General features: G+C 40.5%; 1 protein-coding gene across 2 annotated transcripts in view; it reads right to left on the bottom strand.

Annotated features, from left to right (window-relative positions):
• The window catches only part of LOC101560596 (serine/threonine-protein phosphatase 4 regulatory subunit 1), an 85,840-nt gene that overhangs the window by 48,260 nt on the left and 10,868 nt on the right, over window positions 1–26,712 (bottom strand). For both annotated transcript variants that reach the window (XM_023707526.1, XM_023707527.1), the window contains exon 3: window positions 5,433–5,565. In XM_023707526.1, coding sequence (XP_023563294.1) covers window positions 5,433–5,565 — 133 coding nt within the window. The remainder of the gene's footprint in view (window positions 1–5,432; window positions 5,566–26,712) is intronic.

The following is a 26,712-nucleotide window of genomic DNA, read 5'->3' as shown; positions in this document are numbered from 1 at the left end:
GAAGTACTTTACAACATAGTATGGCTCATTTTTAAAAAATGCAAATCATAGTTAGGAATAGATGTGTAATGTATGTACACATAAGCACATTCATGTGTACCTGTACTTATTTAAGAAAGACTATAAACTGTACAGATCAAACCATTCAGTTTGAGTGGGGGAGAAAGGGAAACTCTCACTACCTAAACTACCAGAGATGGGGAGGGAGATAGCTCAATGGCACAGGCATCTGCCTGGCAAACACATGGTCCTGAGTCCAATCCCCAGTTCCAAGGGGGGAGAAAAAAGCTAATACCTAAATTACTAAGTATTTCAATATAGATATCTTTTTTAAAAAATATTTTTAAACAAAAAGAAGATAGAGCCAGGCACAGTGGTATGTGTCTAATAATCTCAGCATTCAGGAGGCCGAGGCAGGAAAATTGTCCTGAGTTCAAAGCCAGCCTTGCTTACATAGTGAATTCAAGGCAAACCTGAACTGCGTAGGGAGACTTTTTCTCAAACAAAGCAAAACACAAAAGGATGGCTCAATTTTATGTGACAGAGTAAGCAATGTTCCCCAGAAAGGTAACCAGGAAAATAGCCCTGCTTCTTCCCCTTCACCTACTCACTCAGCAACAGGCATGGGTTGAACTTAACTAGATATAGACTCAGCACGAGAAGCGAAGCAGAGGCAAGATTCTGCCCACAGGCACTTGCAGGCCAGGCCAGAAGCAGGCAAGAAGATCCACCAGGCCCTACAGAAATGAGACCTGTTGGGGCCTGCAGGGTGCTCCATACACAGAGGATGTTAAGTCATCCAGATGAGGAGATGCGGCCTTATAGTGAGTGAGACCCACATCATAATGGTCTACCGAGAGGGCAGGACAGGCCTGGACAGGGAAGGAGTCCTGCAGCACTGTACTTTTCACCCAATTTTTCTGTGAATCAAAATTGTTCTTGTACATCAAGAATAGTCATTTTAAAAAATGAAAGTAAAAAGCAGAAATTTCCTGGACAGCTGTCTTGCACTACCAAAAATTGTTAGAAAAGAATCTTGAGGAAAAAAAATAGCTGTTGGAAATGGGCATTTCACAAAACTTAATAAAACATGTATGTTATGTCAAATACAAAACCTACTTTTCTCATTTTTAATTGCTTTATAGGGCTGCTGACTATCCAAGACAAATGCAGTACTGAGTTACTACGGGGCTTATCACGTGTAAAACTTAAATGTAAGAAAACAGCACAAAAGCTGCAAGAGAAAAAAGAAAGCAAACTGTAGTAAAATTCTTAAACTGTACGATGAGCTATACTGAGAGTGGTCTATTTTCATTCAATACATGTTGTGATAAATGAAAGAATTACATTTTAATCCCTAGGAGAAGCAACAAAAAAAATGGTTTTGTTTTTCTTCTGTTACTAGGAATCGAACTCATGGCTGTGCCACTGAGCTACATCCCGGGTCCCCCCCAAAAAATTTAAAGAGGTATAACTAGTAAGCCCATAGTAGAGATAAAATAGAATTATAAAAGAAAAACATTTTTGTAAAAGGCAGGAAAAACACGTACAGCTTAAATAAATAAAAAAACAAATAGCAAGATGGTAAATTTTACATACAAAATCAACAGTATTATCAAATGTAAATCATCTCTTAAGAGGCAGAGATTGTTCAAACTGGATAAAAAAGCAAAACCAACCACATGACTTCTGTAAAAATTCTATAAAAATATTTGAAAGACATAGTTAGGTTAAAAGTAGGCTCAATATACATGGTACATGAATCAAAACAAAGCCAGAGAACTGGGGGTGGGGCTCAGAGGTGGAACACACGTTTAGCATACACAAACCCTGAGTTTAATCTGAATGCCATAAAAGAAAGCTGGAGTTTATATATTAATATCAGACAAAGTAAACTTCAGAAAAAGAAATGCTACTAGTGATAAAGACAGTATTTAATTAATAATTTGACTGAGTTCAAACTGTTTCAAGGCAGAACAATATTAAATGTGTATGAACTCAACATCAGTGTCAAAACACATAAAAATTCAAAAAAAGAAACACAGGTAAATCCACATTTACAGTCGAGGATGCCACCACTTCTCCTTCAGTAATTGACAAGTACATGGAAAATAAGTGACAATATAGAAGACCTGAATAATGTTTTTAACCAATTTAGCCTAAATAATATTTATAAGATACTCTATCCAAAACAGTAGCATGAACATAGTTCATCAAGACAGAATACATATGGGGTCATATAAACAAATCTTAATAAATTTTTAAAAGATTAACAGCAAAGTATCTTCTCTGACACAAAAGAAGTAAAATGGGAATCAGTAACGACAGGTATCTGGAAAAGTCTTGAACTATTTAAAAATTAAGCAGCACACTTCTCAGGGTGCTAAGTGTGGTGGCACCAATCAGTCCCAGGCCCTCAGGACGCTGAAGCAAGAGGACTGTTCAAGTCCACAGGTTTGAGATCAGTATGTGCAATGTAGCAAAACCTCAAAGGAAAAAAGGAAACTAGATAAATAAAATAAAGAAGGAACAAAAACTGTCACCATTCGGGCTGCAGATTAGCTCAGTGCTAAGAGTATTTGTTCAGCATGAGCAAGGCCCTGGGTTCAATCCCCTACAATCCCCAGGCTGACAAAACCTATCATTTTTTGCTAACATCGCTGACGTATGTAGGAAACCTAAAATAATTCACAGGAACTACAATAAAATTAATAAAATGAATTCAGTTTAATCAATAAAACAGACTAAAAATAGTTTTTAAATTTCATTTTCATGTATCACTAACAATTTGAACATTTAAAAATTAATGTTAACTCTTACTAATATAAAATCAAGGGGCTGGTGAGATGGCTCAGTGGTCTAAAGCACCTACTTAGAACAAGCTTAGCAAAGCACAGTGTCCGCGGTTCAATCCCCCAGCACCACATGCCAGCCAGCCCTGCCCCCGGGTGGGCTAAGCTGGCCACACACACACACACACACACACACAAATAAACAAATAAAATTTTAAAAATTTAAAAAAATAAAATCAAATACCTAGAAGTAAATCTAATGATACATATCTCTATAACATAAAACTGTATGACTGCTTCAGTTATTTGTGCATGTGTGTATATGGATGTGTGTATATACACAATTGCAAGCACACATACACAGAGAAAGTGAGACAGTCTGAAGAAATGGGATAGTAAGACTAAATACAGGAAGGATGTCTATTCTCTACAAATGGACTCACAGATGCAATGAAACTCCATGAAAATTCTAGCAGTTTCTTTCTTTTATTCTTTTCCTATAAGGTGAAAACTGGTGCTAATTTGGAAACGCAAGGGGCCAAGCATAGATAAGAACTTAGAAGAACAAAGTGGGAGAATTTTCATGACACAACAACATTCCACAATGAGGAGAGTGCAGTACTGGTGCAATGACAGGCAGGCAGGCCCAAGGAGCCAATGAGAAAGCTAGAGGTGGGCATGTGACTGCAGACAAGGGGGCAGCCTGGAGCACAGGCACTTCCTACAAATGGCTCCAGGTCCCTAGCTGCACAGGGGAGGAAATAAGATCTAATCCCCACCTCACATCATACACAAACAAAAAACTTCAGGGGGCCGGGGAGATGGCTCAGTAGGATAAGTGCTTGACTGGCAAACACAAGGATCTGAGTTCAATCCCCAGTTCCACAAAAAAAAAAAACCTTCAATTCCAGGAGGACTTTAGATCCAACCTCTTTCACACAACATTGAAAGTACTTTCCTCAGAAGAAGAAAGTTGATTAACTATGAACATTTAAATAAAAAATGAGGGCCATTATTTTTCTATCTGTAAAATAGGAAGAATAATTGGAATTTACCCAGTAATATGGTTGTAGCTTTCCATGATTCAATAATATAAGGGATCTAGTCTATGTTTAGCACAGAATATGAATTTGGGGGGTGCTTTTTTTGGTTTGGTTTGGTTTTGGGGTTTTTTTATATATTTTTAGGGAAGGGTGTACTGGGTGCTCAGGGTCTTACTACTAGATCGGACTAGTAGTGATCCACCTTGTTTAGTCTCCCGAAAGCTGGGTTTACAGGCTAGCGACACCACGCCCAGTCTCAATTGCCCTCTCTGTGTGCCCCGGGGGCAGGGCTGGCACGACAGGCCTAGGGATTGAACCCGGGCCCCTGTGCCTGCTTGTAGGCACTTTAATCCGCTGAGCTATTTGGCCGACCCTTTATTTTGTTTTCAGACAGGGTCTCAGTAGTTTACCCTAGCTTTGAACTCACAAAGATCCCCCTGCCTCAGCCTCCTGAGTAGCAGGACCACAAACATGTGCCACCAAACAACAGAATATGAATTTTTAAAACAGAGAGAAGTTACCTTGTTGTCTTTACAGACAGAAACTCTGAGTGTCATCTAGTCTTTAAAGAGGAAGGGTAGAGCCAAGTGTGGTAGTGCACGTTTATAATCCCAGCACTTGGGAGACTAAAACCGGAGGATCGCCAAAAGTTCAAGGCCAGACTAAAGAAGAGAAAGAAGTATATAGATAGGAAGAGTGGAAGACAGTTTCAAATGAGAGATGAGACAGTGTCTGCAAGCAGGGAAAAAAAGGCCAAATGTAGCAGGCAGGCAACACAGAGCTAGAAAGTACTCAAGAGGCATGGCAGCTCATGCCTAGAATCACAGCACCCGGGAAGCTGAGGCAAGAGAATGGCTGAGAGTTCAGCAACGGCCTGCGGTACATAGTGAGTTCAAGGCAGGCCTAAACTAGATAGCCAGACTCAGTCTCAAAAAGTAAAGCAAAAAAAACCTATGCCTGAAAGAAAGGCGCAGGGACAGAGGGCCAGTCAAAGGAGCAGAACAATAGGACGGACATGAAGGAAGAAGACTTTCAGATCAGGAAATTTTGGATGGGCTGTAGATGCAAAGAGATGGCCGTTTCCATTTTCTTCAAAGAGTAGAATCAAGGTCACCTTAAAGCACGGGAAAGAGTCTGAGCTGCAGCCAAATGCACAGCACTGTGAGGACTGACAATGGAGCGCGGCAGAATAAGTTGCTGTCACAGTCCCTGAAGCACCATGCGGCCAAATCCAAAGCGCCCGGGCAACACTTGCAACTGATGCCTCCCCATGTCTCTCCACGCAGCCTTGCATTCAACTTGCACTCTGAGTGTTCATGTGTGCACAAAATCCACTTAGCAGTATTAATCCCCAAACAGCATTAAGGTTCACCACCACTGCCTTCCTGATTACCAGGCAGTCAGTAAACAGTAAGAAAACAATAGAAAAGACTAATAAAATGGAGCCATCCAGACAGAATCCAAGAATACTGCAGACAGCATGTATCCTACCCCACCCATGAGTCTCCTCAAAGCTGTCAGAGAGAAGAGGCCACCAGCATCAGTGCAAAGCAAGTACAGCAGCGGGTGTGGGTGAGCAAAGAACTGCTGTGCTTACCGGTTGAAGACGTTATCGCTGAAAGCGTACTTTTCCAGGCGTGCAAGTGGGGGCAGCTCGTCCTGGCCTGGGATGTCCAAGAAGGCTGTCAGTCTCATGCTGTCACAATCTGGACCATAGTCTTCAAATCCATCTAGAGGGAAGAAAAGAAAAAGGTGGAACTCTCCATGCATAAGTGTGCACTCACTGTGACAAGTCAGCCATGGGCAAAGACGGGCCTACGGGCACAGCCTTCTACTGCCAGTCCTTTCCAGCTGAAGCTCCTGGGGAAGACAACCTTGAGAAGCCATCCAAAACCTCTCACCCTCCGCCCAATGTGGTAAAGACCAGTGTCATCCAGAAAAGCTACATGGTTTCTCTCACTGCCACCTGTCTGGTGCCGGCCTCACCTCCAATCCTAAAATGAACAGGCACCACTCATCTATGGGGAGTTCAGAAGCCAGGGAACAAAGAGGGTCACCCTTCTACAAAGTGGGCACAAAGCTCTACTCAAAAACATTTAAAACAGTTAAAGGAAAAGCAAATAGGTTCTGCTCAAGCACCAAGAACCTGACAGAAAGTTCTCTGTAAACATTCTGCCTCCCCTAATGTACTCACAAGCTTCACACACTTGACATAAATTCCCACTTTCCTGACCCTCTCCACAGATGTCTGAAAGGTGCCCCAGCTAACACTGGTGAGAAACTCACGAGTTCTCATCCTTTCTCTTCTAACCCTGAGGGAGGGCACATCCTTCTCCCCAGGAAGGTGAATGGCTAAGGTCATGGGTTCTAGAGACCAGTGTACTTGGGATGGCAGGAATTCCAGAGGAAGTCACTGACTGAATTTCCTTGCTTTCATCTTGAGAGTAGGGATAAGCCCTACCCTTGCTCTCTGAAGAGGGTGGGACATGTAAGTTCATATGTGTGGATTTGCCCACCTCCACATGACCTGGCCAACTCTCACCACAGATCACCATGCTTTGCTTTGGTATGACAGAATTGTGGGTGACCTTTCTACCCCTAAGGCCTTCTACAAAATTTTTTCCCCAAAGTCTATCTCCTCTGTCCTTTAGGTCTCGGCTAGGTTGCAATCCTTCAGCAAAGACTTCCTGTCCACTGTCCTCTTACCGGGCAGTGCCAACCCAAGCTGATCTCCTGCTGTGTTGTTCACTGCTGGGTACAATCCCTCTGTCAACAGATGCTCTCCCAGGCAGAACTGCAGAAGTTACTGTTGGACTCTCTGAGCCTAGCACGATGCATGGCACAGGGGAGATGCTCGGGAAACATGAATAAATTCACTTTTGAGCCATACATTTCACCAAGCAACCTCTTAACCAATCACTGAATTGACTTAATCTTTCCATCCACTCTATAAAACATAATGATTGATTCCAGGACACAGCTAAGAGACTACTCTCCAAAGATGACACTGATAGGAGTTGTTGGGATAGTCATAAAAATAAAAATAGTAGCTACTTTTCTAGTACTTGTAGTGGTAAGCAGCAGAAAAGTGTTTTATAGGTATGTTTCAGTTCCCACAACTCAACCAAGTAAAGACTACCCTTATCATTATTTTACAGATGAACAAGCCAATTCTGAGCAAGGTTATGTAGCTTTCCTTCCATCATTCATCTAGTGTGTGCTAACCGGAAGTAGGACCCTGCAGTTGTTGGCAAAAGGGTTATCTGCTCGCTAACAGTGAGTTATCTGTGTACCCAACGTTGTTTATGCCAGCTGTTCTTTATCTGGTTAATTATCCCACTGAAATATTATGTAATCAGTGGCATATGACTGTCAAAAGGAAGTTGTATTCCAGATGCAACGAAGATGAATTACTAAAACACAGCTGTAAAATTAGGCATGGGTAAAACAAGTAGGAAATATTACAAATGTGAAGCTGTACATCCACGTTTTTAGTCCAGATCTTTCACTCCATGTAAAGACCTGCAATGCTAATGAGGCCTATGGGTGTGCTATACAGGGAAAAGGAGGGTGCATGTGCCTCATCGAGGCCTTGGCTCAGATCACAACGCAGCATGAGTATGCATTTATGCATATTATAAAATATGGGCATTTTTAAGGAGCCCCTGTCATGATAATCTTTTCGATTAGCAGATATCTCCTCATTCCATTCCAACTGGAGATGAGGGCATCCACTAAAAGGATAAGGCAGGGAAGCAAGTGCCTGAATTTGAAATTCTATTATCAAGAGGATGCTGGCTATTTCAAAGACAGGCTGGCTGGAATTGGTACATAATAAAGATATATATATATATATATATATATATATATCTCACACACACACACACACACACACACACACACACACACACTACTCTCTTCCCCTACTCCCTACAATCAACCTTCCCATATTTTACCTTAAAGAATAAAGATAAAAAAGCAGGCTGCCAAAGACCTCCTGGGGGCTACTTTTGGCAAGAGAACTGTCTCTATAGTTGGGTCCAGGAAGATCAATCGCCACCTGCTATGGAGGTGTAAATGCATCCTACTATTCTTTATGCTGAAAATTAGATAGCTGTGCCAGCAGCGCTACTGGTGTGAAAAAGCAGGAGTCCTACCTGGCAGACAGGATAAAAAAAAAACCAACCCAAAGCCAATTTAGGCAATAATTGATAAGTGTTTAAAACAGAGATGACAAGCGTATGCCTAGGTACTTATTTTCTCTGAAACACTGAAAACATTTTTTATCAACTAATTCTTTTAAGCTAGTAATAAGAGTTTATTAAAAATTTACATTGTATAACAGTTACTCAGAGAATTTTAATAAGGACTTATATATTTGTAGAAAAACATGCACAGTATAATCAAAACACATTTCTCTGCAGGATAACTGCCTCAGATGAAGGGGACTAGATGGGGTCAGAGCCAAGGCCAAGGGTGCCAGTACTGGGTGTAAGAAGTCTCACCATTGTCCCTAGGGGCCAACAGAAACACACCCCGCCCTCCACACATATAGAGAGAGAACCTTCAGAGCTGGCCTGGAGTGGATTCAAAACAGTGACCAGATACAAAGCAGCAGTTCTGGACCCGCTAGGCTCACAGATGGCTCTGGACCCAAAGAGACCTACTGGCAGAAACACTCCAAACTTCCTATACAGAAACAGGGCTTTCAAAGGGTCTGTAGGCCTACCGAGAGTGCTTCATGGATTAAGAACTAACTTGCTATATTAAGATAAAATAAAATATCCAGATCGCCACAAGAAACTGTTTAATCTGAGCACTAAGGCCTTGGCAATTAGTCCCACAAGAGAAGAGCTGCTAATGGAGCATATTAATGATTCTACTATAGTATATATTAAAACAAGAAAATAAAAACTATAAGCCATAAAATATTAGATAGTAATTAACCTTTATTGGTTATGTAGCAGCAGAGAATAGTGAGCACAGATAAGCCCCCACAAAAGAGACCTAGCACAAAAGAACAAGGAAGCTTTTATCATGAGCCAGCCCACAACCGGCATCCTCTCAAGTCTTGGACCCACAAGATGTCTGCACAGGCTGAACCTTGCTTTCAGGTTATATACATTTTAGGTATCCACAACAACCACATTTCTACACTCAAAGGAATGGTGAAGAATTAGCACACAATTGTTACAAGGTTTATGTTCTTACATTCTCCAGGTACTATAGACCACCTGCGGGTCACAGGATGTCCTGGTTTGATGTGTACCCTACTTCCTAACCTGTTCTGTTTGTTCCCCTTTTAATGGCTTTGTTTTCCTCAGTAGGTTTTATGGTTAATTACTCAGGAGGGGGTTGGGAGGGAGTTTATCTACAGTTTAAGTGAAGTTAAGGGATTTGTGCTAAAACAGAGTCACAGAAAGAAAATGGAGTCTCCCTTGCCCTATAAGTTACTTCCTAATCAAGAATTGTGCTAAAAGCCTTCTGCGTAGCAGCAGTTTATTAAATCTTGATAGCAACCATATTATTTCCATGTTTCTATTGAGAAAAGTGAAGCTTGGAAAGGATAAGAAAGTTGTCAAAGGTCACAAAGCCAGAAAGCTGCACAAGGTCTGAACTCAGACTCCAGACATGGCACTGTGCTAGAGTACCAGAAAGAAAACTTGCATATCACTTTTAATTTCTAAAGAAACCCTACACATCTCCTCTCTAAATGCTAACCTGGGTGATTCTGTACCTGCTCTTCCCATAGACGGAGGCACCTTCACTTCTGAAGCCACAACTTGAGTTCAGTATCCCAACGAGACCTCTCCTGTCCCTCAGAGAAGACCAACCCGCTGCCAAACCTCTCAGAGCTGTGGCTCTTCCTTCCCAGCACTGGCCACAGAAGCACTGGCACTGGGTGCCACCCTGACAACATATCTGTTCCAGTGGCCCTGAGAGTCCCATGAAGCTACCAAAGCTCCAGCACCCAGTGCCTGTTATAGCCAGTAGTAGGTATTTCATATAAAGAGGTTAAATGAAGGAACAATACTCCTAATGGAAACATAAATATATGAAAAAGAAATTGAAAAAGTGACTGTTACAGTCTAGAATCACAAAGAAGCAGGAAGCAACCTAAGAATATGTCTTGACAGACAAGGAAATGAATGTGTTCAAGGATTCTGAGAATTTGAAGGGCCTGCAGCCCAGCCCAGTGTTTTTTCATTAGATATACAGAAAAATCTAAGATGAAGACTAAAAGAATAACAAAGCCAAAGGCAAAGATTGTAGATAGGAGGTGAGAAAGACTTATTTCCAAGCAAGATAGCAAAAGTGGGACACTACTAAGCATCACAATTTACAAAACAGAAAACCAAAACCAAATAAGTAAAACAAAACTTTGTAGGTACTAGTCAAGGTGCAGCATACAATATGATTCCTCTAGAGCCAGGGAGATGGCTCAGTGGAATAAGTGCTTCCCTGGCAAGCGCAAGGGCCTGAGTTCAATCCCTGGTTCCACAAAAATAAACAATATGATTCCTCTAAAAAAAGACACAAACAGGGAGAGGCCTACACTATAGGGGCTTAGCACCTAGAGGCAAGAGATTAAAGAGACTAAAAGCGGGGGTGGGAGGGAGCAGGATGGGGGGAGTGGAGGTGGAGAATGTGGAGAGCATAGTGGCCTCCAGGAACTGCGTGTTGATCTGGGTACACCAGGAAGAAAATTTTCTGAACAAGGAGGCAGGAACCACAGAAAAGCGCCAGAAGACTAATTCTTGGCACAAAGATGGAGTGAGCACTAGTGCGTGTTTCTACAACAGAGAAGACTCTGTGATTCATGGCACATGGAGTAGGAACTCCAAAAAGGTACTGTCTGGGTACTGGGGATAAATCTGGCAGTACTAAAGCATTCTCTACACTTGCTCTATGACAGCTTTAAAACAGCTCTCAGCGGAATACAACTACTCATCAAAGTTAACTATGCATCACTGCAAAATCCAACATTACCAAATTTATAAATGTTCTTCAGTAAAACCTGGCAACTAACCACACAAAATTCTTTTATCACTGTCATTCTGTAAAATATGTGAAACCAAGTAATATATGATCATAATCCACGAAGTGAATAAAAAAAGTTCCCCAAATGTCAGAGATGACAAAATTTTTTTTAAAAAATTCTCTTTAAATACCAATTAAAATAATGATCCATACATTCCTGAAAAACATGTTGATAAAACAAATATAAATAAGACCAAAATATAAGTTCCAGTGATGAAAACACAATAAATGAATCAAGATAGACTGAAAAAATTAATAGCAGATTATACAAATGAAAAAAAAAAAAAAAAAAAAACCTGGAAAACCCAAAGGCAAAAGAATCTAACCAAAATGGACTGTTAGTTTGAGGAATTTGAGCTACAGAGGCCAGATGCCAAGGCCAGTGGATTAAACAGAGGGACCTTGGGGATGGGGGGGGGGCAGGCAGACAGACAGAGACAGGCAGACAGACAGATAGAGAAGACAGAGACAGAGAGGGAATGAATCCTCTAAAAATATTAATATCATAACAGAAAGAGACACAACCAAGATGGTGGAGAGAAAGTGGCAGCAAAATTCCACTTCTCAGAGATCCAGTTATGGAAAATAACCTAAGAACAAGAAAAAGATTGGCATAATACCTCGCTGGGAATCAGGAAGAAACTGATGAAGTCTAAGAACAGGGCCACAACGTAGAGGACGGGAACAGTCTGGACTCTCTCCCCGGCTCCCAGCTTGTCCCACGTGGGTGGGGGGCCTAGCCCTGTGCAAGCAAGCTGAGTGCGGAGGGTTCCCGGGCAGGGAGACCCCCTCTCTGTTGTGATCTGCAGGGTCAGCACGGGGTCTTGCTCTGAAGGGGCTCCTACGTGGCACCAAGAGTCAGTGAGGGCTCCCAGCGCAGACACGCAGCATACTGCTAGAGTGCAGGGTCTGGCACCTTCTGGGTAGGGGCTGACTGAATGTGGGACTCAGCGCAGCTGAAGGATGACTTCACCCCAGGGTTCCCTGTGTTAGCCGCCCACAGTGACCAGTGAGGGATGGCCTAGGAAGACAGCTTGGTACTGGGACTTTATTTTTCTTTTTTTCAAATTATTTTAACCTTTTTTTTTTTTTTTTTGGCGGAACCAGGAATTGAACTCAGGCCCTTGTGCTTGCCAGGGAAGCACTTATTCCACTGAGCCATCTCCCTGGCCCTGTTTTAACCTTTTTATGATTTTAATTTTTATTTATTTTTTGTCTTTTTGAGACAGGGTCTCACTATGCAGTTCAGGCTGTCCTTGAACTCACAAAGATCCTTCTGCCTCAGTCTCCTGAGTGCTGGATTACAAGGGTGTACTACCATACCTGGCTCCTTAATTTTTATTTTAAACAATGCTTCTTTCTTAAATTTCTAAATTTGTTTACTTTCTCTTGCTACTCTAAAGATAAAAGAGTGACACAGATAGTGTCAGGGACTGAGCAATGAGACAGTGGGGACATTACTGCCCTGCTCGTCTAGGGCTGACACTCAGTCTCAAGATCACCATGCTCTTCATCTCATCATTCTTGTCTGCCTGGTAGAAAAAAGGGGGTGCTAGGGTTGCTGCCCAGGCCCAGGGGCTACTCTGGGTTCTGGATCTGGCTTAGCAGCTGCATGATCTGCCCAGCGGTGGGGTTGGGGAGGCCAAAGAGGGCAGACCCTGGCCAGATGCTTCCTGGAGGGGGCTCCTCAGCACAGCTGTGCGCAGCCTCAGGACTGCCCTGTTACTCCCTGCACTCACCCAAGAGCCTCAGCACCAGCTCCTGTAGTTCCAGAGCTCCACCTTCACCTCATCCCTGAGCTGGATTCCGTGAACGCTTCTAGCTAGTCTGGGGTCTGACTGCCTTTCTTATCTAGGGGCATGGGCCAGACACTGTCACAGGCTGGGCCAAAGAGAGGGGCCTCTGGAACGTGGGTGAGGACTTCACACAGGCTAGGCAGAGAAAATCATGCATTGCTAGAGTCCAAAACTGCACATACTGGAGGGAAACCACACATTAAAAAATTCAGAGAAAAAAATGTTTTTTCTGTTTTTGGATTCTTTTGCATTCCTCTTTTCTCCCTCTCTTTTATACTGCTTGATTGGGATCTGGGCAACTTTCCTGTGTCATTCTTGTTTTTTACTTTTCCTTAGGTTTTTTTTTTTTTTCTGTTCTTTATCCTTTTTAACATTTTTTATTCCTCATTATTTTTTCTTTTTTTATGTATTTAGTACAGGGCTATAGGGTCTCACTACACAGACTGGACTCATAGTGATCCTTCCTGTTTTTCAGCCTTCCCAAGCGCTGGGATTACAGGCGTGTGCCACCACGCCCAGTTTCGGAGTAGCACAGCATGCCCAGGCTTCCTCGATGGAACTCCAGTCCTTGCACTTGCCAGGCAGGTGCTTAGGTCACTGAGCTATCGCCCCAGCCCCTAATGATTCTTGTATTATGTCAACATTCAGGTTTTTTTCTTGAACAGTATTACTGTTGCTGATTTCTCTGCCATAACCTGGGTCATATAGCTGTGCTAACAATGAGTTATCTCTGTACACCACTGCCAAGATCACTTTTGTGATATCAACAATACCACAGTCCATTCCTGGAGAACTGCGTCTTAGGCAAACTACACTACAGAGGTTCTCAGACCTTGGGACCCAGGCAAAGAGCATAGTTAGCCACGCCCACAATGCATCACTGAAAACCGGACCAATGAACGGGACCTCCTTAGTAGCAATGAAGTCTTTCCATTATAAATTCCTGCAAACCTAAGCACAAAACAAATAAACATAAAACAATAGTCAATATATTTCTTTATTTCCTTAATAAGTCAGTATGAAGGGTCTTAATCCTCAATAAGAAAACACAAATTGGAAGAATAGATCAAGAAAAAAAAACCCAAAGGTACTGTTATGGCTTGTATCTAGATGTCCCCACAAAGCCTCATGCAGTCATAGGCAGACTTTCCAGAAGTGGCTGGATCTAGAGTGTGTGGTGCTGGATTAAGTATATTGGTTTGGAATAATTCTAAGTGTGGGTAACAGGGAAGCCCTCCCTGGGTGTGAGTGCTACTCCTCTGAGGGTATGAAGCCTAGATCAAATTTAAGGGACTGAAAGCGGGCTACTGTGGCCCGCCTGCGTCACTGCCTTCCTCCCTTCCGCCCACCACAGCCTGTTTTCCCCTGCAATGCCCCTCTGCCACGCCACCCAGCCATGGAGCCAGTCAATTACGGACTGAAACCTATACAAACCGTGAGCCAAGATAACTTTGAGTGTCAGGTAATTTTGTCTCAGAAATGAGAAAAGTAAGAAAGACAGATATATACTATGAAATAATAAATAAATCAAAAATGAATGATAAAAAATAAAAAGTGCTGGAGAGGCTGTGGGGGAAAAGGAACACTTCTACATTTTGGTAGGAATGTAAACTAGTATAGACACTATGAAATTAAGAGATTCTTCACAAAACTAAAACTAGAAACTCCATTCCAGCCATGTGGTGGATTGCCAGCAGGTAGGCAACTTGTTACACAGAGATGAACTAAATTAGCATGGTGCTGGATGCAGGAGGCCCACTTGAGGATTGTTGTCAGCAGCATAAGAGGCAGAACTAGAGAAGAAGTGAGGCCGGTAGGGAAGCTGTTTGGAGAAGCTGTTGGAGCCACTGGGAGCTGCTGGCTCTCTTGGGCTATTCTGCTAGGTGACTTTGTCACGTGCTTTCCTGATGATCTTGGCTGTTCTTGGAGGAGGAGCTTGGGACCTCATTGTCACTGAGACTGGTTATTTACAGTTCCCTTTGGGGAGAGCTGGTGCTCACCTTGAGCACTGCTTCCTGGCTCCAGAAGGGAAGATGGTGCACTACTCAGTCTCCTAAAGAAGTTTGTTACACTGACTTTCCTGATGGAACTCAGCTTTCCTTATCATTAGAGGAGCTTGGGACCTCACTGTCACTGAGGATGGCTGTGGTACTTTTGCGGGAGCTCCAATTCTTACCTTGAGTGTTTGGCTTCCTGACTCCACTTCACCCTGCTAGCACAGATCCTTCCTCCATGGGCACAGATTTTCCAGTTTCCACCACTGACCTTTGGGCCTTCACAGTACAGATCTATGAAACACATATGCATGAGACATTGCTGTGGAATCCAGGCCCTCAGAAGGATTCATTGGTCTTTAGTGTGTGGACAGATTTCCTGCACTCTTTGTATATGATTCTTTAGGTGATTCATTATAAAATAATCTTACAAAATATGTGTCCTCTATTGTTTCCTTGCAAAATCCCAATCTATGACAACCCAGCAATTCCTTTTCGAGGGACAGAGCACTTGAGTTACGTGGAGGAGAAGAATGAAAAGGAGGAACTGGAAGAGGACAAAGGGGGCTGACTGTATCTTCCTAAAAGAGTGAGACATCATATTATTGTGAAATACATATGTTTATGTTCACTTCAACACAATTCACAATAGCTAAATTTTAGAAGCTATCTACATGCCTATCAAGAGATGAATGGATTTTTAAAATGTGGCATTTACCCACAATGGAGTACTACTTTGTCAGCAAGGATAAATTTGAGTCATTTATAGTAAAATAGATACACCTTGAGATTTATAATAAATGAAATAAATGAAAAACACAGGCTTAAATATGACATGATTTTTCTTATTTGAGAAACCCAAACTATAAATAAAGAGTAAAATAAAAGATAAATAATAGGCAACAGGGACATAGAACTTTTGCAAATGGGTAGGGACCAAGACATGCAAGGAGGGTGTAGAGAGAAGAGAAAGGGGATAAAAGTATAATTAAAATATGTCAAGTATTTGTACTACCTCCCCACAATGAATACAATCATTATGTACTATAAACATGTACTAATAAAAAAATAAAATTTAAAACGAATAATGACTACCAAAGCAAAGATAACAACAATACACTGGCATTTATAGCATATGTAGAAGTAAAGCAGCAGTAAACCAAGAAAACAAAATGAAAGACATACAGATTAGACAGCAAAAAGTAAAACTGTTTATTCACAAAAAATACGGTTGTCTATGAAGAAGGTCATAGTGAAACTTGAAAGAACTAAAACTAAGTGAGTTGTTTAAGATTGCAGGATACAACCAAATACACCAACAGCATATTATGGCATCCAAATTATGAAATTCTTAGAGATAAATTTAATAAGCAATATATAAACCCTATAATAAGAATGGAGAAAACAAGAAAATGTTAAAATAATTTTTTTGAGTTAAAAAACACTTTCATGGATCAGAAGATTCAATACATGTTACATTGTTAACCCTTCCCCAATTTACTTACGAATCCAAAGTTATCCCAATCAAAATCCAAACAATTAACTTTTTAGAAATAAATCAGCTGCCAGGCATAGTGGTGCACACCTGTAATCCCAGCACTCATGAGGTGAGGCAGGAGGATTGCCAAAAGTTCAAGGCCTGCCTGAGCTACATAGGGAGAACCTATCTAAAAGCTGATTCTAAATGTATATGAAAATTCAAAGGACCTAAAAAACCCAAACCATTTTGAAAGACAAAACCAAATAGAATGTCTCACAAAAGACTTACTGTTGATACTGTGGTTCTAGATTAAGCATAAACATGTAGAAAATGGAAGAGAAAAATCCATAAGGTGATCCACAAATCTAAGGTCATTTCATTTTTCACAAAGGTACCAAGGTAATTCAATGGAAAAAGGCTAATCTTTTCGGCAAATAGTACTAAAACATCTGAATAAACCATGTGGGAGGAAAATAAACCTTGATCCTTAAATAATTCAGTCTTCCACAGACATAAATCCAAAACATAAAACTTCTAGGGAAAAATATATAAAAAAATTTATGTTCTTAGTTTGATAAACATTTCTTAAAGATAGCACAAAACGCATGTGCTATGCAAACTTTACCAAATTAATAAGCTTTGCTCTCCAAAGAAGAAAATGGAATACTAAGTCACAATCCAAGAAGAAAATATTTGCAAAACATATAAAAGATTTGAACCCAGGTTCTATAAAAAGTGAGAGCTTGATTCTAAAAATAGGCACAAGAATTGAGTCGATATCTCAACAAAAAAGATATACTAATGACAGTTAAATAAAGAAAAGATGCACAGCATCATTAGTAATTAAGGAAATGTCAACTGAAATCACAATGATTTTATACTATATTCTAGTGATGGTGAACTTTTTAGAGACAGCATGCCTAAACTGCAATCCAAAGCCCACTTACTTATCACAAAACGCCAACATTACAATTAAACCTTTAAGGTTAATTTTTTTTTCTATTGACTATACTAAATATGTTAGCAAGTATATGAAGCAACTAGATTTTTTTTTTTTTTTTTTTTTTTTGGTACCAGGAAGCAAACTCAGAACCTTGCACTTGTCAGGCAGGTACTTAGGCCGTTGAGCTATCTCTCTTAAACAGCCAGAGAGATATTAGATTTTTTATACATTATTGGTGAAATGCAAAATGTGACATCTCTCTATCTATTTATCTATCTATCTATCTATCTAGTCATTCATTCCTTCATTCAAACATCTCTTGAAAGCACTAGGCTCAAGCATAGGGCCTCACACACTAGGCAAAGGCTCTCTCACTAAGCTACACCCAAGATCTTTTTAAATTTTACTTTCACACTAGTCTCACTAAACTAACTGCCAGGCCTAGCCTCAAATTGATAATCCAAATACCTTATCCACTTAAGTAGTTGGGATTACAGGTATGCACCACTAGGCCCTGCTTTGGCAGCTTCTTAAAAAAATATACATACAAACTTGCCAATGCCATAGTAATTCCCATTTCTAAATATTCACTTAACAGAAATGAAAGCATATGTTTACAAAAACATATCTACAGCAGCTTCACTTATAACAGACAAAAACCAGAATTAAACAAAATAACAATCAACTGCTAATAAACAAATTGTTAGATATCCACACAATGGAATACTTCTTAGCAATTAAAAGGAATGATTTGTTAATATGCAGAAATATAGACATATCTCAAAAGCATTAAGGCAAGTTAAAGAAGTCAGAACAAGAGATTTCATTCCACATAATTATGTGAAATTATAAAAAAGATAAAAATAGAGTAATATTTAGCAGATCAGTAGTTGCCTAGAATCAGGGGAGGAGGTTAAGGGATTTGGGGAAGTGTTGGAAAATGTATATCCTGATTAGAGTTACATGGTTGTGGTCACAAGCTATGCATTTGCTAAGATTTGGTGAATTTTATTTTGTGTAAATTATGCATCAATCAAAGTGACTTAAAAAGTAAAGAAAGATAAACAGATGACATAACATCTATCTGCCCTTCTCTTCTTTCTAGGCCATATTTCACTTTCTTTCTCTTTTCTTCCCTTTCATATTTCAGGCTCGCCTTGAACTCACTATGTAGTCCAGATTGGACCCAACACACAGCAATCCTCCTCCTCAGCTTCATGAGATGACAGGTTGGTGCCATGACGTTCACCTCCCAGACCATGCTTTATGGAGACTGCAGGGATCAAGCGGGCCAGCTGCTAGCATTGCTACGACGAAATTAACTTTTCAAAGGGTCAAACTCCATTGCTTTGCTTCTACATTTACAAAATGACCCTGTGATCTTTTTTTTTTTTAATTTTTTTTGACCCTGTGATCTTTATCTCCTTGAGAACCTCAATTAAGATCCAGAGAAAGCATAATAATTTTATGACTACAGAGAGTTGTTCACCCTTAAGGATACTTTAACTTCATTGTAAAGTATGCAGGAACATATGTGGAAATCACCAGGTTTTTGCTTGGCAGTAAGTTATTATATTCCTGAATAGCACTGGAAAAGCACTGTCAAATTCTTCCCTCTACATTTTGTCCAGTAGGAAGCTACTCAACTATCAGCCTGGATATCACAACCCTCCGGGCAAATATTTATCTTATTGTAACAGACCACAAACTGATCTAATCTACTTCTAATATTGATTCCCCTTTTCCATCTCCTATGGTCACTGCCCTAACCCAATGAGCAGAGTAGCATGCGCTTTGGATGATGGGGTTCAAATGCCACTTACTGAGATTTCCAGAACAGGACAGTCAAATGGAAGAGAATGGAATCACTTTACCACACAAACGTGTGCATGTGCATGTGCATGCACACACATACACATACACATCCCACAGACACTTCAATAAAATATTTTAAAACACAGTAAGGCAGAACAGGGGAAGAGAGAGGAAGGACCCCTCAGGCCAGAAAGGAAGACAGAAATCAAAGGAAGAGCAATATGCAGAAGTTGACAACCCATGGCCAGCACTGAAGAAGCCTACATAGGGAAGAAAAAATACAGACAGTGAATTTGAAATAAAAGTCCCAATAAGAGAATTGTCTGCTTAGGGTAGGGGAAATTTGTTAAGTCAAAAACCATTATAGTCTTAATTTATGTTACCTGCAAAGTACAGAAACCCCAAACTGAACTACTAAAAGAAGATCACAGTCCAGATTCATTAAGACGCCAGGTGCCCCAACAGGAGCACACAAGCACCTGTTCTAAAGAGGCACATTAAGTCTAGGAATGTAGCTCAATGGTACAGCACTTACCTAGCATGTAAGAGGCCCTGGGTTCCAATCCCAGTACAGGCCAGGACACAGACACACACTTGTCACAACCCATGACATACGAAACTTCATAAAACCACCCCTGAAGATAAACTAGCACTGAGAAATTTCAAACTATATGTGGTGACAAATTATAATCAGGAAGTTAGTGCACAACACAGAAAATTCATATCTCAAGATTTAGTAATATTAGAAAAATCTAAAATAATTCATCAACTATGCTTAGAATGAGTTAAAAATTCTTACACAATAGTAACAAAAGAAAATGGGGAAAGGGGTACATATATATGAAAAAGACCAAGTAGAAATGAAAAATAGAGACAATGTAATTAAAATTTCAGTAATTGCTTAAATAGCCGTTTAGACACAGCTCAAGAGAGAGTCAGCTGCAAGAATGCCATGACAAATCATGCGGAACACTACATAGAGAAATAATATGATAAAAAACATGAGACAGGAGTTAGGACACATGAGGGATGGCAGGCAAAAGCCTAAGATAAACAGAATGGGAATAAATTCCAGAAGAAGAAATGACTGAACATGAGAAGGGCAATAGTGAAGGAAAGCCAGGGAGGTAGCTCCGCAGCATAAGCGCCTGCCTGGCAAGCCCGAGGTCCTGAGTTTGAGCCCAATACCAAAAAACAAACCCAAAAAAGTCCATGAGATAATGACTATTTTTCAGAACTGAAAAAAAAGATGAATATTCAATTTGAAGCACAAATGCTACTCTAAATAATTAATAACAAACACAGGCCCTGATGTATTACAGAATACCAATGCCCAAAAAAAACTGAAAAAAAAATTTGAAGATTAAATTCCAGATTTCTCACAAGATGTTAGAGGAATAACTGCATAACCAACAGGAATATATCCTTGGATTAGTATCTCACATCTCTGATTCTGTTTTCCCAGCTTAAAATGAATGTAACAGGTCAGATACAGTGGGACATGCCTGTAATCCCTGTTTTTTGAGAAGATCAGGTATAAGTATCACAAGTCTCAGGCCATCTGGGCAGCTAACTCCACAAGACCCTGTCTCAAAATAAAAAGTAATAGCTGGGTATGTAGTTCAGTGAAAAAGTTTAGGTTTAATCCCCAGTGCTCAAAAAAAAAAAAAAAAAAAGAATGTGGGGGGTGGGGGGTCCAGCTGCCTATCTTGGGCAATTGCCGTAGTATGGACATGATGACACAAGATAGATGATATACAGACACACAGTTATATGCCATCTGGCATACTAAATTCTTTGACCACATCAGTTGTTACTAATGGTTTTAAACTGTTAAGTACATTATATTACTGATATTGTTTCATCTCCAGAGCTCAGGGCAGCCATAACCACTAAACATGAGATAGGAGGGATTCCACAGAGGAGACACTCAAGACTAAAGAAGGGTCTCTACTAAATTCTGTCCCAGCCCTGGCTTATCCCTGAATCCTACATTTGTGTGGCAAACCACATGGCGTACTGCTAAGGCAAAAGGAATTGAACTGAGATTTGCAATATTATTCTCTACAGGAAAAATGAGTTAACAATTTGACCTCCTTCAGTTAAAGTGCTTAAAACAAAACAAAACAAAATAAACCATCAACACTTTTTGGAGGCACACACAGAATTCAGGGATCCTATAACATATAATATTCAAAATATCCAGGTTACAGTTCAAAGGTCTTCAATATATGAAGAAAACAGGAAAATATCAACTAGTTAAAAAAGTAAAAATCAAAACATTTGACTCTGAAAGGGACACAAATGCTGGAATTGTAGACAAGGATTTTAAAATAACTATTAAAACAGTATTTATGGATATAAATGAAATGATGAATCTCAGCAAAGAACTATTACTATATAAAAGGGCATCATAAAAATTCTAAAATCAATATCAGAAATTTTAGGGGCCAGGGATACAGTTCAGAGGCATAAGCTCCTGCCTGGCAAGTGCAAGGTCCTGAGTTCGATACCTGGTACCACAAAAACAAACAAACAAACAAACAAACACACCAGTCCTCCAGAAATTTTAAAATCCACTGAACAATCTTCACAGAAGAAAATCTGCTTCTTTTTTTTTTTAACATAGCAAATGTTGACTAAAACAAATGATAAAAGATTTGTAAAGTGAAGTGGAAAATATAGTTTGGTAACTTCTATCTTCAAAAAAAACAGAGTACACTAGAAATGATAAGCAAAAAAAATACTTTCCTTTTGCTTTCTTCAAAATATTTATGATGGAGTCAGTTATGGTAGTGCATGCCTATAATCCTAGCTACTCAGGAGGTCAAGGCAGGAAGATCACAAGGCAAGGCAGGGAAATTTTGTTAGATCCTGTCTCAAAACAGAAATAGCTCAGCAGATTAAAGCATCTGCAAGCAGGTGCAAGGGCCAGGGTTTGATCCCTGGGCCTGCCATGCTGGCCTTGCCCCCAGGGCACACTGAGATCACAATTGAGACTGGTCATAGTGGTGCACTCCTGTAATCCCAGCTCTTGGGAGGCTGTAAGCAGGTCGATCACTACTAGTCCAATGTAGTAGTAAAACCCTGAACAACCTGTAGCCCCTTCCCTAAAAAATTAAAACAAATTTAAAAATTAAAAAAAAAAAAACAAACAATTAAAAAGCTCAGCACTAGACCACTTGCCTAGCACACACAAGTATGAGGTGCTGGGTTCAGTCCTCAGTAACACACACACACACACACACACACACACGGAAAAATATATCTCATATACGTGTGTATGATAATTTAAAGCAAAAACTACAACTTTGCACTTTGGGATTTATAACATACAGTGGATGGAGGTACCATATATGGAAAACTATGGAACTATGTAATTGCTAATTTCAACATCTTACCTAAACTGATCCAGTATTAACTGTCTCGAACTAGACCTGGAGGTCCTTTAGACACTTGGATCATATTATATAATGCTGGGAACACAGCAAACAATAAATATCCCTTTCGGCAGAAATCAGACTGCTGAGACTTTGATTAGCACGATTCATGGGAGTCCAGTAGTCTCAGAGAAAACTGAGAAAATCTAACTTTCACAAAACAAACCTGAAATGCAACATCTACCTTACAACCATACAAACACTCAAAATGCCATTCATAAAGCAACCAATGACAATAATTCACTTCTGTGTGCAAAAATGAGGTATCTAATTTCATAAGAGAGAAAAAATAGGTCAAAAACTATCACATAACTGGTAAAACAAATTAATGAAATGTTAGGCTTGTTATAATGTATCAGAAGTGTTTGATTATCCCCACAATGAACAGAGTAGAATCCAACTGTGGTAACTCACACTAAACATATGCGTAAGATCAGAGAGACAGAGAAGAAAAAGATATATAAGATTTATCTGAAATACTAAGAAATCTGAGCTACTGAGCTTTTTGTTTGAAGAAGTAGAACTATATAACCTTAGTCCTACGCACAATAAACAACCAGGTTGTCTAACGCTACTTCCCTGGGAGAGTTCTATGCTAGTAGACTGTCAGAGGTCAGTCACAGCCCCAAAGAAATGGCCTCCCTTATGTCACCAGCTGCGTCCTTACTCTCAGTCTGTAGCTCTGACCCCAGCCAGCAATGCTGTGAATGCAAAGCTGGTCACTTGCCTCACAGAGGTCACTCACAGAGACCTAGGGCCAGGACATCCACATCTGCGACAGGTAGAAGATACACTCACACGACAAGAAAGTTATTCCCCCTCTTCATTCTCAATTAACAAAGAAAGTTTTCTTTGTGCTAAATATGTATCCACATTTTCCAAAATAGTTTTAAATACAAGAAATTAGCTGATCCTGGTATAAAGAAAAATACAGGTGATACACTGATAATGTAAAAGTAGTATGTAACTGATTTCTGAAAAACCTAGATTAGTATAATCCAAAGAAAATGTTCTTAATAACATTACATTCATATGCAAAAACAGTACCTCAGGAAACTTTTTTAATGTAAGAAAACGTATTCACTTGTGTGGATCAATATCCTCAGACGAATGATGATAAACCTTTTAGAGCTTTCAATGATACAAACAGCCCATTGCAGCACAAGTACCATGGGTTGCTACCACTGTCCTAGGCCTTTTCAAAATTAGAAGATACTATTGCAGGCAGCCGAGTTAGATAAAAAATAGTATAGGCAGTCAGACAGGGCCAGGCCCTCGAAGGAGACAACACAGATGAGATGTCTTACAACTGTGGGAGGGGCGGATGCTCCTGCTGTGAACCAGCCCTAAAGACCTAAAGGCCAAACAAATGCTAAACGAGTAGTACCTGGGAGTGATATTCTAAAAAGGTGTCAATCACCTGGAAAGACCCAAATGAGTCACTAGCCCAACCCCCAACAGAAAGAGACCCTATCCCGCATTCCAACCCCCAACAGGAAATGACCCTGTCCCATATGTAATCCCATTGGTTGACCATAGTTTTGTCCCACCTCCTGCCCACCTAAGCGAGTTCCCATTCTCTCTACCTTTGCCTTACATGGTTTTACACTATAAAAGTCCCTGGAAGAGACAGCTTCCCGGGGGAACTACCTGCTCGGGCCCCCCTCCCGTCCCTCTCTTGGACAGGAGCTTTCTTTCTCTCAATAAATATATTCTGCTCATAACCTCGTTTGTTCCTAAAATTCATTCTTCGGTTTTAAAGAACACAAACTCATGCAGGTCAGGTCCAGATATCGTTTTTTTCTCTATGTCATTTGGAGGTTCCCTGTATGGTTTAGAGGTCACCCACTCGAGACCAGTTTTTCTCCCTGTATCAATACTACTTGAGTCTAAATTAATGAGATCATCATTGAAATTATCACTATTTGTGAATAGTACACCAGACTTTTAACTACTCCTAAAAGCACCAGGGTTGACTACTGTACATAGAAGAAAGATTCAAGGGCCGGAGAGATGGCTCAGTAGAATAAACGTTTCCCTGGTAAGTGCGAGGGCCTGAGTTCAACCCCCGGTTCCACCAAAAAGAAAAAAAAAGAAGAATGATTTCAAGCCCTTTTCCTCAAAATAAATGAAAATATTATTAGCTTCGAAAACAATTGTGAAGGAATTCTGACTAGCAACTGTGATTCATCTTTCCCATGATACTTCGATTTTTTTAGTCTTTAAAGACAAACCAAATCAATCAATGGTTGATGTACTATGTCCCAAAAGACTGGGATTTCTCAACCTCAGCATTACTGACATCCCAAGCCAGATCAGTTTTTGCTCTTGCGGCAGTCCTGGGGACTACACTGAGCAGCATCCCTGACCTCTACCTCCTACAGGAGCACCCCTGCCCCACGCCATGACAATCAAAACTGTTTCTAGACTCTGACAGATGTGCAGCAGGAGGTGGGCTAGTGACCACATAACCCTCAACTCTAATAGACCTTAAAGAGCACCTTTATAAGCCATGAGCCTCCAGCTCTTGCCAAACGCAGCAGTCACTTCCCAACAAAGGGATTGGCATGGGCTCTCTCCCCTGCCTGGAACTTTCCTCCAGAGATATTCTCTCACATAACTTTCTTTGCCTCCTTACAATCTTTGCTCATTCACCACTGTCTCTGGGAGGTCTTCCCTGAATATTTTACATTGAAATTATAAATCCCCTTTCTACACCCCCATTATCCGGCTCTACCTTTTAATTTTTCCAGAGAACTCATCACCTTCTAACACATGCACACACATCTTCCTATATTTACTGTCATTCCACTGTGTCTATTCCCCCTCCCTCACCAGGGAAAGAATCTTTGATTAAATCATTGATACATCCGCCTGTAGCAGGCACTCAATAAAAGTTGCTGAATGAATGAATGAATGGTAAAAATGTCAAGCCAGTTTGCTCTGTCTCCTGACAATGAAAGGTAGCACATAAAATAATTCTTGTTTACAAAAGGGTTTTCTAGAATTGGTATCTCTGGCCACTGCTAAGATGATATGTTGTCTGGCAACTGGTGACAGGAACAAGGGGCTGAGGTCTACACAGTGGTATCACAAGCAGTCGATTATTCTGAGACCTGACAAGTCCAGACCACACATAAACATCAAAAATCTTAGGAATTCAAGTCAGAAATGAAATCTGAAGTAGCATATAAATAATTCCTCATTGAAATTGTTTTCACTGTATTATTTACATTTGGGGCAAAGAAAGTTACCAACTTTATTCACGAAAGCCTAATATAGTACAGAAAAGCAAAATTTTCTGAAAAAATCCTTTGTAGTAATAACTTCCCACTTTCTTAGCCCAATTTAAAATATAAAATAAAACAACACTAATCATGTTTTGAGTTCACTTGGTATTGATGCTATGATAAACTGCTATATATTAAGTTTACTGGCAAGTTCACATGGCAAATCACTATCGAAAGGATTAATAAAGCTAGCGAAGAACAGTTAGGAAAGGGTTTGGAACAAGTGTAAGAGGGATACAGAGGTCCGTGGCCCTTCCAAGGGTGCCACATGCTGAGTACCCTTCATGCCATGGAGCACACACACAGGCTGCCCAATTGCCCTGGACTGTGCCCAATGTCCGAGTCAGCAGCCATGACTGCTACTTGCCTGGGGTTGGGGACAAGTTTAAAACTCTTTAAGAGCTACAACACAGACAGCTTACCTCAACCATCCAATTCAAACCAGAGTGGTGTTCACACAACGAAAATCAGAATTGGTCCCTCTTCAGTGAGGCCCTGCCCACTTTGCAAAGTATAAGTCTGATGCTGGGGGAATGTGTTTCACAGGTTCAAAGTGCAATAGATAAAAATCTAATAAAAAATGTGTAGTAGCATATACCTGAATTCCCAGCACTCTGGGAGGCTGAAGCAGGAGAAACAAAAATTTGAGCCCAGTCTAGGTAATTTAGTGACTTAGTGAGCAAGCCTCTGTCAAATGGGGGGAGGAGGTAGCGATGTAGTTCAGTGCAAAGGCCTTGGGTTCAATGCCCAATCAGGATGATAGGGAACTTCACAGATTACTTTGTAGCAAGAAAAGAATCAACAGACCAGAATGAACACAGAAGGCCTGTTAACAGCAAACAACATCTTCCCTCCATGGTGAACCTCGACAATAAAACCACAACTCAACACAATCCTAGGGATCCAGAGGTGAACAGACAGGGTCCCCAAACTCCAAAAGCTGCCAAGGGAATAAAGGTAATACAAAGGTAACACACAGTGCCATGATGGCAGAAGCCATGGAACATAGGTATGAAACAGGAAAGAGAGGCAGAGGAGGGGGACGAGGAAGAAGGGAGAAGAGGAGAGGGGAGGGGAG

The sequence above is a fragment of the Octodon degus genome, unplaced genomic scaffold, assembly GCF_000260255.1.
Source record: "Octodon degus isolate 3935 unplaced genomic scaffold, OctDeg1.0 scaffold00296, whole genome shotgun sequence".
Lineage (NCBI taxonomy): Eukaryota > Metazoa > Chordata > Mammalia > Rodentia > Octodontidae > Octodon > Octodon degus.
Note: the sequence above shows the minus strand (reverse complement) of the source record. Positions and strands in the feature narration are given on the sequence as shown.